General features: G+C 43.7%; 1 protein-coding gene across 23 annotated transcripts in view; it reads left to right on the top strand.

Annotated features, from left to right (window-relative positions):
• The window catches only part of meis2a (Meis homeobox 2a), a 76874-nt gene that overhangs the window by 18391 nt on the left and 39417 nt on the right, over positions 1 to 19066 (top strand). For 13 of the 23 annotated variants that reach the window (XM_078940436.1, XM_078940424.1, XM_078940432.1 and 10 more), the window contains one exon: positions 14865 to 15010. In XM_078940436.1, the coding sequence (XP_078796562.1) occupies positions 14865 to 15010 (146 nt within the window). The remainder of the gene's footprint in view (positions 1 to 14864; positions 15011 to 19066) is intronic. The other 10 variants (XM_078940438.1, XM_078940433.1, XM_078940437.1 and 7 more) reach the window with 1 other exon arrangement.

Below are 19066 nucleotides of genomic sequence, written 5' to 3'. Positions count from 1 at the left end.
CTTAAAGTCCCACTCTGACCTCCTTTGATCTGTTGTAAAAGCATTCCCAGTGGTCTTTTAATTATGATTATGGCATATTTAGCCAAAATGAAATACATTGTATTGTTTGAGGACATAGTTTCTGCAGTAGTTCATTAGAAATTTGCCTGAGTTGTGGGCATGACCGTTGACTAGGAGTAAGCCCACCCTTACCTACCGTCTACTTCCTTTCATCAATCTGTTTACACTCTCTCTCTGTCATTTCCAGCCCCTCACAACCCCAACCTAACAATATAGATTCAACAAAAATGGCGAACAATATGGGAGCTATCCAGCTGTGTAGTTTTAGCCATATGTCAGAAAACAAAGACGGGTCTAGTTGTCTACAAGTGGATGCATCAGAATGCAGCGGAGCAGGGAGCTTTTGGCCCACCAACTGTAGCTTCTATGTCACAGCTACAAACTTTTTCCACTTCATTTTTATGTCTGCTCCTGATTCACCACGATTTGAATTAAGAAATAATCAAAAATACAAACTTAAATTTATATGTCCTCCACTATTAGAAAAATTCCAAAGGACCTGTTAAAAACAACAAAAACACAATTATCATTGGAGTGGGTCTTTAAATGATAATGCTAACTTTTTTTGAGAGCCTTTTGTGAATATTGTGTTTGCTGGGGGAACAGGGCAGTGTGTCTGTCCGATGGCTTGTTGGGAAGAGGCAGGGCAATTGCTGAAAGCTGAGAGGAATTGTTGTGGAGGGGGAGAAAACATGGTACGGAGGGGATACTTTCATGATCCCATTAGCATAAAAGAGGCTAAATTATTCATGTGGAGTGCTTAATCTATGGGGAAAACTATAGTTAATGCACATAGTTTTAAAATGGATTTCTCTTTGCCTCTGCTCTAACGCCAGATTCTTGCTAGATTCAGCATTCGCAGGCATTTACGGGAACGCCAGTCGTTCTGTCTTGCACACACACATTGACTGCGTGAGCATTTGAGCAGGCTAGCTTAAGCACTGCTGCACTGTCAAGGGTCTGTGCTCTTCAGCTCATCCTTCTCATCAAGACCCCTTTGACATCCACCATCCTCTTTTTTATTTTTATTCGTCTTGCTCCTTTGCTCTCACTTCTGTCCCCTCTCTGCCTCACCCTCAGCTCTGCAGACTACCTGGCCCTCATCCAAAAGGTGATTAAAGGGAATGATCAGCTCCCTCTTTCTTTCCTCCCTTCCGCTCTCTCTTCTCTTTTTTGTCTGTCTGCCTTCTTAGCTTGTCAGAGTTTTAAAATAAGGTCAATGTCAAATAATTTTATTTATAGAGTGCATTTGGGAACAACATCGTCAACTAAGGAGGTTAATATTCAAAGTTTATGACGAGAAGGAAAACCATTGTAGGTTCTGCATTGAGTAAAATAGTTTTCCCACTTCCTCATAATGCCGCTTTGTCCTACAGTCTCCTTTCCAATCCATCTGTTCTCCCTCATTTCTTTTTTTTTTGCATCACATGAAGCTCTGTCCCTCTGGTCCATAATCATGAGCAGGCCCTTAGCGTGATCTGCCTATAGCCTGGCCTAACTTGGACAGGAACTAGGTCCTAGAGAGCAGGAAAGACACATTAACTGGGTCAGCTTAATGTGCAAACTAATGTTTGGAGAACATAGGGAAAAAATTACCCAGATTATTCTGACAGCAGCTGAGGAAAAAGCTTGTTTTGCACCATTAAGAGAAGGCTTGGGGGAGATATTTCTCTCTTTGTCTTCTCTTTCTGTCTGCCTCTGAGATGTAGACAAAAGCAGCTTGAATGAGAAAGAGAAAAGTGCATTAGAAAAGTTAGGAAAACATAGTGTTGCAGTATTGCACTGAAGTAAAAAGAGGGAAATGGCTTTTTTTTTTTTTTTGCTGGAGTAGGGGATTTCAGACTAAACAATCAGTTGGATCGGTTCACCGTACAATGGGTTTACACGCACACATGTTTCACTGCTGATTACACCAGGGCATCTGTTGACAATGAGGAGTGCACAGGGGTCTGATGTAATATGGCTAAAAGGGATTTGAGCACTTGCCCCACAGGGCATTTCCATGTCCATTAATGCCGCAGCCCCAACATTTTCACAAGGATGACAGTGCTTCAGTTCTTTAAAGGGGAGAGTGTTTTCCCAGGAAATTTTTGTCTTGTTTCAGCAAGCTAGCCCGAAGGGGGTCAACCAAGAAGTCACCCTTAAGAGGTGATAATCCAATTGCTCGAGCCCTCACCAGATTTGTTTTCCTCTTGTCTGGCAGTCTCTCGGTGTGAGTGTTTATAGAGAATGTAAACACAAAAGTGTGTGTGTGTGCACGAGTGTACCATTGACATAAATAGGGAGGGTAAGACAGCAAGATGCCACTAGTTTCTGTGTCCAAACCGGGGCCCCATTTAGGATCAGAGTGAGGTTATGGAGGCCAAATCTGTCAAAGGCACACCTGCAGGGAAACTCCAAAATCCTGACTGCCAGCTTAGACAGGGCCGGTTAAGGTGTGCTTATTTGGTGTGTAACCCTAACTTCTAATGTCCTTTCCCTCTCTCTCCTTTTGTGTTTGACCAATGGGCCCTGTGCTCTTTTACTCTCTCTTCCTTTCTTCTGCCTCCCTTGGCTCTTTAATCTCTTCCACCATCCCCACCCTCCCAATTCTCCTCCCCCTAATGTCCGAACCACACATCACAGCAAAGGTCCCTCCAAAAACCAGCACGCAGCTGAGTAGAGTGGCTTAGCGGGACTAGCTGCAGCTTGTTCACGTGCTGTGTGGTTTTTTCCCCAGTGTAAACCAGGGCTTACACACCGGAGCATGTTTTTGGAACAGAGTAAAGCAGCTCTACCCTACAGGTAGTGCTTTAACATACTGCCATCGTCCAAGAGAGTGGGAGGATGATAAAGGAACTGTGTTACAATCCGAGTTCTTCCTCTCCGCTGCTGATTTCCATGCACTCATCTTTCACGTTTATGCAAAGCTTTTTAGGGCATTATGCAAGATAAGCTCATTTTCTACCCTGATTCCCACTCTAGTGCATGCTTTAATGACTCTTAAAGCCAAGGGCTGCTTTTTTAGGCATAATAGGAGTCCCGCAGTCCCTCACTTTTTTGTGTAGCCAGGGTGCTTTTTCCACACCTGATCACTTTTGTCTACCCATTTTATGGCTATTGGGGAGCAGGCGGAGGTGAGCAATTTGACAGTGGTTAGTGCCATGAGCCCTAATGTTTATTGGAAGCAAGCGACTAATAATTTGTGATTACCCCAGAGGAGGTATTAGCCATGTTAGTCAGCAAGGATAATTTCTTATTTACATCCCCCAAGCAGAGAGCACTCTGAAGGAACACTGGGGCTAAATGCGCAACAAAACGAATCAAACATGCCAAACGAGATGCTCCATCCCGGCTGGCTGCAGGGCTGATGCTGAGGAAACCTTCATTATGCATTTACCATTATTCATTTAGAGGGTTATCAATTTGCAGAAGAAATGTTTGTGTGTGTGTGTTTGGGGGGGGGGCAAAAGCACCATATCAAACGAAGAAACGAACAAGGAAGAGCAAGATGAAAAGGTGGGAGATTTTCAAGGATTTCTTATGTCTTTGAATCTTGTCTCAATTATACAGTTTTTTCATATTCTGAGGCAGCAAATGCATGTTTAAATGTGCAGTCGCTCGTCTTACCAGTGTTGCGCTCCATCCTTGAAAGAGAATCACTTTCCTCTTATAGAAAGTGGTTTGGCTATTAAATTACATTGCCCACAATGTTTTATTGTGATTGAGACTGCAGAGATCTTCCAGTTTAAATATTGTCTCCTCGGTCATTGAATGGTATTTTTTTTGTCTTTGACTCTGCTCACATCAGGGGTTTCCTACTGTCGCTCGCAGTGTGCATTTCAGGACAGTTACATGTTTTCATTTTTCGCTCTTGGCAACACATAATGAGAAAGCTCTTTTAAAGCATCTTTCCCTTTAACATCAAGCATGGAAGACTAAGGCCCCATTAGAACAATTGGAGGAAATGTATGGAGACGGCGAGTATTTAAAGGAATGAAAGGAGCCAGAAACCGGCACTACCTTGTGATAACCAACTCTTTTTTTGTCATTATCTGAACTCCAAAACCTCCCCCTTGGAAAAACTGAAATCACCATTTTTGCTTCACTCAAAAATAAAACAATGTAAAACAGAAATGAAGAAAAAGCAGGACAATGAAAGAAAGAAAAAAAAACGTTTAACATTTTCCAAAGCGAGGGAGAAAGCTGCATTGTTTAGTACGAATACTTACTCCCAGGGATGCAGTCCTTAGACAACTGAGTGTCTGCAGGAGACATCTGTGAAGACAGACCTTGTGACCCCTGAAAGAATGCTCTTAAGGTGGGGGGAAAACTGCCTTTTCCACTGCATTATGGCCTACAGGACGGCCAAGCGGCAATACAACAAACACAAGCGTGGAAGAACCAGAATGAGCCCAACTGACTGTCAATACCAAAAACGTAAAAAAAAAAAGGATTGGGAAAATGTGTTTGTATGGTAAGGCAGGCAAACAGCACAGATCATGGTTTAAAGGACAGAGAGCTGATGAAATGATTGAAATTGTGGAGAAGAAAGAATGGAAGAAACTGGAGGCAGAGAGCAGAAAACACAGAGAAACTTGGACTGAATCGTGCCTTTTAGGCTTGGCTGCCTTGCACTCCTTTGGTCCCCCCATGAGATTATTTTCATCCTTTATGAGTCAAAAGGAAGCCTGGTTAAAAACGAAAGGTTACACAAGCCAGAGCCCAGGCCCTCGGAGTTAGAGAGAAGAAGATCCCTGCTGCAAGGGCCCTGCTGCTATTCAAAGCACCTGCCATTGTGTGGGCGCTCATCCAGGCCCATTGTTGTGCAGAAATTAGTCGTGCTCCCTTTGGCTCCCTTCGGCTCCAGAGGCATGCGGCAGACCCCCTTGTTGTCTCGGTTTCAAAAATGTGCTTGGTTAGATGCGTGGCCCGACTACCATCACCACTGGCTGCGGACCTTTGCCCTCTCTCTCCTGCAGCACAGTATCGTAATGTTTTTTTTCCCCTCATCCACTCAGTTGTTCACTTCTTAAGACCACTTTCAGGCCAGCATTCCTATAGTTTTTTTCTTCCCTTTTTTCTGTACCCCTATTCTCCTCTCTCCTTCAGTGTATATGCTTATTGTTCTTCAGAGCACCCTCATTATACCCATGGTTAGATATTAGAGGCCTCTCCCTTTGATTCTGGTCTCGTGGGGAGCGAGTGGTGGGCTGCTGGGAGCTGTAGGGCAGGCCCAGCTCTCAGGGCTTTCCAGCCAGCGTCTCAGAGAGTAGGCTTGGGGGTATTCTTGGGCTGAGTACCACCGCAGAAGCACCGGTGCTACTGTTAGTGCAGGGGGTGGATGTGAGGGGAAAATTGAAAAGTCAATAGAGAAGGCTGTCCAGAAAAAAGAATAAAAGAAAGTGTGAAACAAAAGAAGACGGATAGCTGCAAAAACTACTAATTAATAGCTCCAGAAGAGTTTCCTCTTTCCCTCTGGAACTTTATTAGTGTTTATGATCTTGTAAGGTAGGATGATTAAGAAGCAAGCCTTTCTCACCAGTAGAACAATCATTTTACAAAAATCAGAAAGCAAAATATGTGCTGCTATTTTTAGTGGACAGACTTACATCTCCCTTATATGTTGGAATATCAGAAATTTTCTTCAGCTTTAATTTAATTTATATTTATATTTTAAAATATGCAATTTTCGAAAAACAATTTTTACTTCACAAAAATTTTTAAGCAAACCAGCCCCAGAGGCCTTAATGAAAGGACTTGGATTTAGCTCAAAATCAGGGGCAGATGGTTCATCCTAGTCACATCAAGACCATCTCTCTGCATGCCACAGCCCCATTACAACAAGAAATAGTCTGGAGTAAATGTATTAAGTTCCACTTCCACCTTCTAATTTTGCCTGTCCTCTTTCATAATTCATTTGCTCTTTTATTAGGTTTTAATATTGAAAAAGGCTTTTAACTGACTCTTCCGTCTCCTAGGGTCCCCAGTTATTTGTCACTATTAATTAGGCGGATGTCAGTTTATGTTTTATACTGGGTAGACATGTAGTGTGTGCCTTCACTCTTTGGACGATGGAAATTTACTTTCAGCGAGTGATTTATGGTAGAAATGTAATTTTACTGTCCATGGCTGCATTTAAAGAAATAATATCAGGGTGGACGCTCCTGTTTCTGATCAAAATAGATGAATGTACATCATTTAAGGTACTGGTCCTTACAAGAGAAAGGGGGGTGATACCTCACCAATTTAGCTTTGTAGTAGCAGAACCCTTTCTGTGAACCAAACTGTAAATTTACAGTACCTAAAGTCCTACTCCGATCATCTTCTGATCTATTGTAAAAGCGTTCCCAGTGGTCTTTAAATTATAATGAAGCAGTTTTGGGACAAAATAAAGAAAACCTGTGTTGTTTTCAAGGACATTGTGACTGCAGAGTGTCAGCAGTCCATTAGAAAGTTGCCTCTGAGTTGTGGGCGGGACTGTTGTCTTGAAGCAACCATGCCCCCTTAATTTTCTTAATATATGTCCTCCATCATCAGAAAAATGCCAAAAGAACGTGTTAAAACACTGTTAAAACGCCATAAACACCATTTCTATTGAAAAAGGGTCTTTGACAAAATAAAAAACAGGATATAACAAAAAGAAATGCTCTTTTTGACACGTTACAGTTCTTAGAGGATAAGAATACAGCTGGAGGAGGATCAAAAAGCAAGGTACACAATAAGTGGTTGGGTTGAAGCACTTTATCCACATTTCTCAGTGACCCAGAACTCTTCAGATTAATGTTTTGGGGGGGCTGTGTGAGATGGACTTGTCAAAAAAGCCTGTCTGCATTTGTGCGTGTGTGATCGCTTGAAAATACCAAGGAAATACATCAGCAAGAGGGCAGACTAAGCCACTATCAGCTAAGCCAGATCCTCGCTCCTCACCAATCTGACTAATTTATGAGGCCAAAACTGCACTGAGGGAGGGAGAGAGGAGTGCAGGTGAAGGGAGGAAGTTTTCATTGACTCTCAAGAGCAAGGCAACCCAAAAGCCCAAGAGGGATCTCTCTGAGTTTGAACTTTATCAGGGGCTACGCTTAATCAATACTCTATTGGAAAAAGAATTAATTACTAAAGCAGAATAAAACAGCTGCATTTTAAACTGAGGATTCATCAATTCTGTAATCTCTTGGTTACAGCCCAGGTGTCAGGAGGATCATTTCAGCTCCATGTAATGAGGAACTGTGGGAGTTTAGCCCAACGCTATGCCATCCTCCTCCTCCACCAATCCACCTCTGAGGCTTTTCTTCATCTTTCATTTTTTGTATCTTAACTTCTTCGCTGTTTTGTCATTAACCTGTTTTTTTTTCTACAATACTCCCTTCTTCTGTTTTTAATGGACCAACTGTACTCATATACCCCCTCCCTCCCTCCCCAACACACACACACATCCCTGCATTCCCACCAAATTCCTGTCTTGGCAGGGATGGGACAAAAGGGTATTAAACTTGAAATCTGTGGTGCGAGAGCAGACTGGAACGGGACAGTCCCGCTGTTGCAGCCATCAGGATGGACATTCCTCCACTAAAGCTGGGAACCCGCTGCTTTTGCAAAATAAAAATGCACAAGAAATGCAAGAAATGGGGGGGGGGGGGGATGTTTTAGCTGTAAGACTTGAAAATATAACCCTAAAAATACTCAAGTCCGGAATATATTTTCCATGCATGAAATCAATGGTGTGTGGCAATCAAGTAAGGATTAGTTGAAAGGAAATGAATGGGTGGTGAATGTGAAGGGAAAGACGAGCAGCAGAGAAAGTACTTGTGTTAAAATAACCTTGTCTCTACTATTGTCACGGCCACTGCCGTCCAGTCCTTGACCCTGGTCCAAAGCCTGTAAACGGACTCTCCTTGACTTCCCATGATGGGGGATTTCAAGGCAGGTTGAGAAGGGGTTATGGGTGATGAATTGGGTTTTTAGTGAGCTCATTAGGAAACCAAACAGAGTTTAGACTGGCGGAGCGGAGCAACAGTGCAGTAATCAGTTCTGCTCGCTTTGTTCCCTGCCTCCAGGACATTTGTGTGAAAAAAAGGGAGGGTAGAGGAAAAAATCATGGCATTTGGCTGATGAGAGGGCTGCTGAGCAGGGGCTACAATCTGATGGTTGACTTGTTGATTTATAAACGTTTTAATTCATTTACTCTTTTTAACTGCCACCCCTGCACTGCAGTCAACAACCTCCACCCACATCCAAAGGGGCAGGGGGGGGAAGTATCTGTTCCACTTCTCTTTGATGAAACTAACCATCAGGTTTTTGAAATAAATCCAAGTTTTCATCCTCTTTATTTATAAAATGGAGAGTTTATTTGATCTTCAATAGTAATTGAGGGTAGAGAAGCACTTCTGCTGCCATCATTTGTGGTCTCACACTGTTAAAGCTGCTCTGAATCACAAAACTGCTGGTTAAAAAAAGCTAGTAAACAACATACCACTGCTTCTGCTTAAGGTAAAAGACTTTGAAATACAATAGGTTCTAGTGAGGATTATAAAGCCATCTCTCCACTGGCAGATGGATCCATACGGGCCCCTCCTTTTCCTTTTGTTCGAACTCATCTCTTTATTCTAAGCTTTCACAACTTTATCATTCCAAAGATGAGGAACTTGGTAACTTTTTTTCAAGAAAAGCTCTGAAACTGCTTGCTTTACTAATAAGCATTCTTGTTTAAATTGAAGAAGGGCCAAATTACTTCAGGGATACACCAAATCTTAAATATTTGATGCAGCATCAAGGGATTTAGGAGTATTTCTGTGTAACCTTGTTCTTTTCTGTTGTAACAGTTGTAAATTATAGAGTGGGTTTTGCTGATGCAGTTTTGTCAACTTAGAATAGCTCCATTGTGCAATATTTGGGGAGAAGAAAGGCATGAGGTCTTAAATACTTGCAAGGATTTCTCTTTGAATCTGATAATTTTTTAAGTTTTGTTTATGAATAAACAAGCAATGAACTTATATTACCTGGGAGACCAATTAGCCCCATTTGATTCCAACTGAGGGAGGAGCAGCAGCACTGTCGACGGCAGTGTTGAGAGAGCAGGAGGAGCAGGGTGGAGTTGTCAGGGAAGCAGAAAGTGTGAAATGTCTGGTGGATACCAAAGGCCCTTCATTAGCCACTGATCCCTGTCTACTGAGTGAGGGTCAGTCATGGGCATCACCAGTCTTTTAGTTTGCTAAAAAAAAAAAAAAAAAATGCATCGTGAGGGGGTGGAAGGTGTCTTCCCCCATCCCTTGCAATCTAGCCTGTGCCATTCATGCAAATTGAGTCCTGACATCTTTTTTTATACATTTTCATAGCATCTCTTTTTACTGGATGTCCTTTTATAGCACAAATAAATAACTTGCACTGTTTCACACATAATCAAAATTTTTAAAGGTAAACTTGTCCATGTTTTCTTACACAGATACATCTGTGCATGAGGTTTAAACATTTTAGACTTCTTTTTTTCTGTTTTTGGTTGATTCTTTCATGATATTTAGACGTGGAGGCACTTAATTTAAGTAAAGACAAGAAAAAAAACAGTAAGACACCTTACTCCTCCTTTTCTTTTGACTATTCTTCTATGGCTCGGGGGAAGAGTCCAAAAAGGGAGGGTGGCTTTGTTACCGCCCAGACTTTGGGTCATAAGGTAAAACAGTCTAACTGGCTGTTAAAAACATGTTTTATGTCCAACTCTGCCCCCCCCCCCCTTACCCTCTGTTTCTCCCCCTGTACTTCAACCTCACCCTCTACGGTAGGGATGTGCAACGTGGGGTCAACGCTGTGCCTAAGAGAGGCCTTGTAATGCTGGAGAGGCGATAGCGATCTCCGGCATTCCAGGGATGACAGAGAGAGATATCTGCCTGATGGCAGGGTTAGGGGGCTTAGAAGAGGGGTGGAGAAGAGAGGGAGAAGAGGTCCAGGAGTTGTTGAGCAACTGCCCCCCGCCCCCCCTCACTCCCTCACCCCCCTTCCTTCCCTACACGTCGCTCTTGCTGCTTGACTGCCCCGCTTCCCCACATACAGAAAAAACATCTAATTAGAAGCTCTTATTCCAGTTCATTTAAGGGAACACTTAATGATGTGTTGTTTTTTTTTTTTTTTTACGAGGGGGGGGGGTCGTTGCATGCTGTATCTCACGCAAGAAGAAACACTCAGTTTTAGGCCATGACATTCAGATATACAGCCATTTTATGATGCGGCCATCCTCTGATATGTCAGTTTTTGAAGGCGAGAATGTTGTGTTTTCTCGTTCACCTTTATCCAGTGCCCTGATGCCAAAGGGGGTGGCGTGGGGGGGCTCTAGACAGGAGGTAGGTGGCATCCGAGTTTGGCAGGGAGAAGTGCTGAAGGAGAGAGTTGGTTGTAATTGCTCTGACAGGTTTTAAGGCTGTTAATGACTCCAGCCTGAGCGCCACCAATTTGTCAGCATGCGAGCTGTTTACTAAGCTGTTGTTTTATGGTCCAGTGCAAGGGGCTGCTGCTTGTTTAAGCACAGATCAGGAAATAATCAGCATAAAACACAGGCTGCAGCGGTGAAGCCACACTAAAACTGTTCCGTTTAGAGCCCTCGTCTACTGTAAGGATCCAAAAAAAAAAAAACAACAACACCATATGGTGCAATCACACATAGACACAAAGCCACACTAATGGCTTACTTAAAGTTAAAAATCAGATGGTAGTGTGTGTGTGTTTTATCATTAAAGGGATTATGCTCCACTTGTTGGCACTTGTCTATTTTACGTGAGTGCAAAGCACATTGCTAGCATGCGGTTATAGCAAGACGACCTGTAATCCCCAGACAGTGCAGAGCAACAGAGGGTTAGCTGTTCCACCACGGTGAATAGAGCTTCTACACATTTGTGCATGTGTGTACGGGGGATAGATTGTGTGTGGATGTCAAAAGCATGTGGTCCTAGAGCGGGCAAAGAGCCCTTCGTAAATCCTGAGTAAATAGAAGGGGCAACCAGACGGACAAAAGAGGAGCCCCCACTGCTTCTCCCATTCGCTGCCATTTGGGGGAATGAATGTGCTAAACGCCGCTTATGTTGGCTGAAAAGTTAAGGAGAAAAAGAGGAAAAAGGGAAGGTTTTAAATCCCCCTTCTTCTTTTCTCCTCATTCTCTGTGACCAAGCCTGTGGGGATAGAGGTGGTGTAGTAGGAGGGCGTTGGAGGGAGAGGTGGAGGGTCAGAATGCTGTGTTAAGGCAGAGAATCCAAAGAAGCTCCTGCAGCAACGTCTCCACCACATCTTCTCCTCCTTCTCTCTATCACCCTTTATGAGTTTTTCTCCTCTCCCTCTTTGGTTAAGCTCGGGTGAGCATGCCTGACTAGTTTGGGCTGTCATGGTGCGTGGGGGGCTGCTGTAATTAGTCACTTCCATAAGCCACTGCTTCCATACTCTCAGTTCATTACACTGAAACAAACACCAGGGCCCCCCAGTGCAAACTCACTGCACAGCCTTTTATTTCACAACTAACCATAACCATGTTTGAATGTGGTTTCTAGCTATTGACAAGTCATTATTCATTCATGCAGGGGTGTATGGTAGAGCAGATAGAAGGCAAGCTTGGTGTACTGATAGCTGTAATGCGTGTTACATGTGGTCACATCTGTAATACTTTCAGGGCTGACTAGACCATAGTGGCTCTTTCAGGGACAGGGTACCCACAGATGTGAAGCACGGGCTCTGGTGTCATTAGAACTCTGCCTGCTCTCAGCAGAAAGCGAAGCACTCTTTGTACTTAACACATTTTTTTGTACCAGGACTCCTGAAGCGACCCCGAATGTGCCAACATTCGATAAGGCGAGCTGCAATGTGTTTACAGTCCTTCCCCAGCCCGATAATGAGCTCAGCCCTGAGACCAATTTACTCACAAGGAGATATATCTGAATGCATTTTTAATAACCACCCACTGGTGATGAGAGAGGGAATGTATGTGAGCGTAATGTGCACTTGGACTGGTGCTTGTTTGTTTGCTACCATGGACATTCGCTCTGTCTTACCCTCATTGCGTCCGGTCATTGTCTTCCATCTTGCCTGATTACCCTTTCTTGCTTTTTGTGCATATGAAAATACGAACAGAAACTTTTATGGCAAACCCTAAGTCAAGATCTCAACTGAAAGAGAGGAGGAGAGAGCAGAAAAGGTTGAGGGAAAATAGAAAAAGAGGGGTGAGTGGGTGTTGAGGGGGGGGGTGCTGTCTTTTTTTTCCGTCTCCAAGGGCGCTGCTTTTCCAAAAGTGCCTGGGGCTACACTCCAGCACCTCGACTCCCCTAGGCCTTTCTACTGCCTCCTAATAGCCAACCCCCATCTGTGTCACATGGCCAGATGATGGGACGCTTCCCTCTGCTCTGCCCTGCACTTTTTTCCTTACCCAATTTTTTTTCTCGGAGTGCACATCCACGCAGGTTAGAATGGAAGAGTTGCCAGGGAACAGTCAGAAGCCATTAGCGTTTGGGACAATTTGCCCTGCAGCGTTTCTTCTCTTGCTCATAAGAAAGGAGTGGGGGTGGATGCAAAGCACCAGCTCTCCTTTAGATGTAATGAGGTTGAGCAAGTTGGAGCTTCTTTATTCTATTTCTACTCCTTCTTTATTGCTTCTGCTTTGCGTTGCTCCTCATCTTGCTTTCTTTGTTTCTCCTCCTGTTGTGTCCACATCTGGTTTTTCTTCTTTAGTTTGTTGCTCAACGCATACACTATGTTTGTAGTGAAAAAGAAAGTGATCAAACTATTAAAACTGGGTGCCAACTTATTGCTTGCCTGGTTTGTAGAGGCCAAAATGCAGCAGTATGGTTTCATCCTTGAGGGCTGATGCGGGAGACAGTAAGCATGCTGGGTAATAAAGTGACAGGTCAGTCTGTAAATGCGAGCGGGTCGTCCAGGCCCTGGCCAGAGGGAAGGCTATTGCATTGCAGTGAAAATGGAAACGTCAATAAAAATTAATCTGCCAGCCTTTTGGCCACTGTTTGGTTCAATTGGATGAGCCCGACTGCTCACAGCAGGATAGGGATTTGGAGACTCGCTTGAAAATCAACACAAAACCTGGCAGCATGCAAACAAACACCAAACTGTGTATCAACATTATTCAGCAAAGCTCAAAAGGAGAGAAACAAAAGGAGGGTGGTTAAAATTCACAGCTCACTAGTTGTTTTTTAATTGACGTTTGGAAGAAAACTGGGGGAGTTAAATTCAGCTTCCGTCTGGGTCACATTTCTCAGGAAGCCCCTCGCAGTCAGGGTAGGTCTATGGCCAGACCAACGTTTATTGTTTTAGTCTTTCCTGAACAAGGATTTGTACTTAGCCTGGGATTTATGGCATTCGCCACTAATGAATGTCTGCTCCACACTTACAGCGCTCCTCGTCTGTGTCCCCATTCCCATGTGTCCTTCAGGAGGTCTGTCGCTTCTTTAACTTCACACGGAGAGCACAAAGTCGGCACCTCTGTGTTTTCCTCCTTCGTGTGGCTTTGCACTAATGATGTGGAAGGAAAACACTGCCCCGGACAGAAAGCCTTGGATGAAAAAGCAAAAGGGAAAACAAGGAGGAGAAAAAAGAAAAAGAGGAAAAAGTAGTTAGAAGTGTGGGCCCCCGCTGGCCCTGTATTCTTCATTTATTTTGCATTTGATTACGCCACCAGTGGGATCCTTTTTCTTTCCCCCTTTTTAATGTTATTAGTTCAAATATTTATGTGAGATTAAGGCTTGTATAGGTGGTTGTGATTGATGCCTCCCAAAAAACAGGAGGACGTGTGCGTCTGAATTTTGAGAATGTCAGGTCCTTCTCTTCCTTAGTAGAGGAGTTTTTTAGATACATAATTTAGATGCCCTCAAGGAAGGCTTTCAAGGCATTTGTGCCCGGGGGCAAGAAAAAATAACCATGACTGTTAAAAGTAAATCATTTTTGCTAATGCACAATTAATGCTTAGGAAGAAGAAGAAGAAAAAGGCAAAGGACAGGGATGGAAACTTTAATTTAAAGGAGAAAACGTGCCGGTTTATGTTTATGTTTACTTGTGAAAAATCAAACCCTGATGGACATTGAAACAAGCAAAGCGGCCGCTGGCTTATCATGTTAATCTTACAGTGGATGGAGGGGGGGGTGTGTGGGGAGGGATGGGAGGAAGGAGACGACAAGTCCATTATGTGCATCCAACTGCAACAATGAACCTCACCAAATCACATATCAATGCTCATGCACCTCAACTGAATGAGGGGAATTCATGAATGTGTATTACTGTACATATCTGCCTAACTCCATTCTGTCCCCCTTGGCTCTCTTCAAAGAATGGGAAAACATGCGCCATGTTACATCAAGCATGCAAATTTAATTGAATTAATGACATGAGTCCTAGTCTCAACTGTACTTGAAGGCTCCTTGTCCATTTCCTCCCCCCTTTCTCTTCCTCCTTCCGTAGAGATGGAATGAGGAACACAGCGTTTCCGCGTCCAGCCAAAAATCTGAAGTCATTAACCCTGATTCTCTTCTCTCATGCTCTGGGGCACAAAACGGCTCTACCCAGCCTCAGAGTAAACCCCTCACTGTCTGCATGGACCTTCAACTAAGGCCATTCAAATCCCCTCTATCTTGACAACTTCGCTGCACAGCATCGGGTTTACTGCAGCAATTCCTTCGGCCTTAGTGCACCACCTTTGAATTCCTTTATACATATCTGTGGTATTTGTACATTTATCCAGGTTTCGTAAGCCCTAAACTCAGCTTTGACTGCCCGTCTTTGTGTGAGCATACGAATCGCCGGTGAAGTTTGGTCTGAGATGTGATTTAACCCCGGGTTTGGTTTCCGTCCAGGAGATGGCTTAGACAACAGCGTGGCATCGCCTGGCACAGGAGACGACGATGATCCAGACAAGGATAAGAAGAGGCAGAAAAAGCGGGGCATTTTCCCAAAGGTGGCCACGAACATCATGAGGGCGTGGCTGTTTCAGCATCTCACGGTAAGAAAAAGCCTTAATGTTTGGAAGGTAGTGATGTTTCCAAACGATACCTTTGCGGATTCCTGTTAGAACAAAAAGAATTATGCTTACCTGCTAACCTCCACTCTGAATGACCAATTCAATCTATTCAGGCTGGATTGTTTCTTCCAATCAGAAGACTAGACAACAGTAAAGGCTCAACGTTTTCATGAATTAGTGAAAAGAAAATCTTGCCACTTTTTGATTTATTATATTTTTTTATTGGATTGATTGTTTGTTATTGTTTTCCTGTATTCATGAAAAAATGAGAACAGATTTAATCTTGGCACAAATAGACTAAACAAGGAGATTTGTTGAAATATATGTGTAAGACCATACTAACATATTCAGAAGAAATACTGCACTCCGTGTCTGCTTGTCTGTGCATGTCGTTGTAACAATGGGTGGCCCGCATGTCCCCACACCCTTTCTAATGTCAGGACATTATCAGAACATCAGGCTGCATTGATTTTGCTGAACAGGTCAGATTTCAGAAGGAGGTGGCTGCTCCAGGACACATAAGCTGCCTGAGTTGGAGAGGGCCTGAGTTTGTGCCCCTTGTCCCGGACAAGGAGGCACAAGAGGGGTGGGGGGCAAAGAAGAGTTGAGGAAAAGCAAGAGACTTAGTTTTAAGTTTTAGTCTTTTAGATCATCCTTGCATTAAAGAAGGTCAGGTTTCCCTTGTGTACTCTGCAGACCCCCACCATGGCCATCAGTGCCCACTCCCAGCTCAAAGCCCCCTCTCTCCTGATTACCTAACCAAAAGCCCAAGTAATAAGCGGCCAGCAAATACAGCCTAATTAAAAAGGGCTGTAAATCCATTACATATTGGTCAGGGATAATCAGGAGTGCTTTAATCACTTTTATCTATTCAGGAGCAGTGAAGCTGCAACAGCAAAGCCTTGAGCTTCGCAGGCCTTAGCGGCTCCACCACGCCAGTCTGCACGCTTATTATTCTCATCATTATCAAAATGACTTCACAGCTGTTCACAGCTCCATCCTTCCCTGACTGGAGACCTCTCACCTAACTGCACAGATCGGGTTTCATTTAGAAGCTTACAGCAGGAGTGAAAAGAAACTTATTTGTTTTCATCATTTAATTTTGGAGCAAACGTTCCTGCAATAACTTTTTTTCCAAAAAATGCACCAAAAAAAGAAAGACCATGTACAACCATTTACTCTAGACATGAGAAGGGCTCAAACTATTCGATTCTGAATTGTTTTAACGTTGAAAGTGAGGTGAGGAATGGAGGGGGGAGGGAACCCCGGGCGTAGGGCACATCTTTCAAAGACCTGGTAAATTCAGATAGAGCAAGCTTTCAAGGCCCTCCTTTCTCCAACCATTCTTCCTCACCAAATCTCCTGCTTGTGGATCTTCTCCAATCTTTATATGGGTCTTTTGTGCCTGGCTCTGGCCAGTCTTGTACAAATAATAACCCCTCCCTTTTAACCTGCCTTCATTTCTCTGCTGTTGGAAAGGACTAATTCAATTATCCCCCTTCTCTTCTCACCATCAAGCTCTCCCACCCATAAACTCTTACACACACATGCACACACCTATTAACCATTCTCCTTTCTTTTAATTTGTTAAGCAAATGTATTTTCTATAGTTGGACGCATTTGTCCAAGGGTGAATTCTTGGGGACTTTGGCCCCTGAATGGCCTATAGCAGTTCTCTGCCATTCACGCATTCATTAACTGAGGGGTGAGGAGTGAAAGGAGCGGTCTTGTATTTTCTCAAACTGAGGGGCCAGCATGAAGCTCCTCTTCCATGAGCCGCAGGGGTCTCCCTACATATGTTCTCAACATCCAACCATTGTCACATCTTCTGAAAAGCTCAAAAGGACAGGACCCCCCTTCAGAGAGAGACACACAAAAAAAACACAACACGGGCCAATAGTAACAACTGTTGGCTTTTAGATTCAGTATAACAAAATTGCCCTCTCCGAATCCCCTACTTCTCCCCCAAACTTTACTCTGACCTCACACACTTTTGGGAGAAATCACACCGTTTTTTTCTTTCTTTATGACACTCTTGTATAAAAGGTTAACTCACTTCAACTCATTTTCGCCTCCAATTCCACGTCAGCATTCCAGCTTTGGGAGACAAACAGTTTCTGCATCATATTGATCCAGGGAAACATGAAAACCTTCTGCAGAGAGGCTGACCTCTTTATGGTGAGGCCATATGCACATGCACTAGAGAGCACGTGAGCTGGCAACTCTAAATGTCCCACATGTAATTGGCAAACGGCTGTTCGGATCAGCTGGCGTTTGCGGGCAGAAGAGGGTCAGACTGTCTCTCAGCTCCTTTCGTCTAAACTCCCTCCTACTCTCCCTCACAGTGCCCCCCCCCCCCATTTTTTCTGTCTCACCATGAGTTTCTGGATATCTTCCAGCCACATTAGGGGAAGGGAAATCCCAGACTGTTGGTATAAGCTTTTCAATACTACTGGGAGATTATGTTATCAGAAAGGTAAACTTCACTGTTAGGGGTAAAATGTTCTGCTGCACTTCAAAAGCATGGGCTACACTATGGAATTAAGGATAAGAGCAGCACAGCAGATGGAAAGGGGCAATAGACAAAAGGCAGAGAAGACGTGGAGGATGAAAAATAAAAGAGCAGCCATGGAAGCTTCTAACCTTTGGAAAAAGGGGATGCTCTTCTGCGTTTGGCAAAAGCAAACCCAACTTTACAATTAGACCCTTGGCGCCCTTGGCCTTTCCTTCCCTCTCGCCCCCTGCTAGCCCTTACTCACCCCTGTAAAGACAAGGGTCGGCCTTGCAATGAAAACAGGAAGCACTCAGATACAAAGATACCACTCTGAGCTCTGGCCTTGTCTTTTGACTAGTGTAAACCCTCAAACACCTATGAAAATAAATAGGGGACCTCAGGAGCAAGCCAGGCCAGTTAAAAGTTTCTGAGCGTGTCTTAACTAAAAGGAGGGAGGGAAGGCCTGACAGAGGGTGAGAGTGGTCAGTCAGATGAGTAAGTTGGAAGCTCTCTCAAGCATCAAGCGTCTCAGGTTCTGTATTGGGTCACCCTTTGGTCTGGGTGTTTGGGGAAATGCTGTTAAGCTGCTAAGCCAGGTATATTGGTCCCCTGGGCTCCTTGAAAGGGAAGTGATATGTCCTTTGGTCATTTGGAGTCTTTTGACTGTTAACTAGGAGTCAGAGCTCAGATTTAAAAAAAAAAAAAAAGTGTGCTTTTCTCATGCTACATACACACCAGGCATGTGATGAGCATTTAAGAATGGTGTTCACACTGGAGTGTCGCTACCCAACACTAGTGCATGTACTCACAGTTGGAAGCAAAGTGTCAAAATGGAGCAAATCTCGTGAATCTTGCTCCAGGCTTTTTCTTTCAAAGCTCTATTCCAATATATGAAAGACTTGGTGTCATTTGATTCCAGCCAGAGACAAACTGCAAGAATTAATTTGTCTTTCATGATCTGTTTCCAAAGTTTTGTGAATTAAAAAGGACGCTAATCCCTGATTGGTCAAAGTTCAACCTTTTTTAATTGCAATTAAAGTTTAATTGGAGTGCAATTTGAACGTAGACTTGAAAACCTTTGTAGCGACGCGTTAATGTGAGAGTTTTGAACTTGGAAGCCTGAAACGTGCATTTATGCAGTGTTTGCTTGAACACACGTTTCTGACGTCTGTGTGAAGATAGCATCACTGTACATAATTGGAGCAAGTCATGTTAGGCTGGAAAGCATTTAAGAAGGAGTTATGGAATAATAAACCTTTAAAGGCTCGTTGCAAAGCACGAAGACCCCTCTCCGGTGGATCTCAAAGATGCCTGTGAAGCAACAGGGGCCTTGCTAATACAGGAGTCCACAAAAGTGAGGAACCTTTGAGGAATTGAGTGCATTGTGCTGCAAACATCATTAGATACACAAGTGACAGTGCTCCGCCCCCTTAACCCACACGCACACACAGACACACACTACCATCCCACGCCTAACATAGCATTAGTCTCCATGACAACAGGGTGTCATCGTCAGGTCGAGCCCCCCTGTGGGAGCTGCTCTC

The sequence above is a fragment of the Oryzias latipes genome, chromosome 22 (assembly GCF_053564925.1).
Source record: "Oryzias latipes strain Hd-rR chromosome 22, Olatipes_Hd-rR_3.1".
NCBI lineage: Eukaryota > Metazoa > Chordata > Actinopteri > Beloniformes > Adrianichthyidae > Oryzias > Oryzias latipes.
This window is presented reverse-complemented; position numbering and strand designations above follow the sequence as displayed.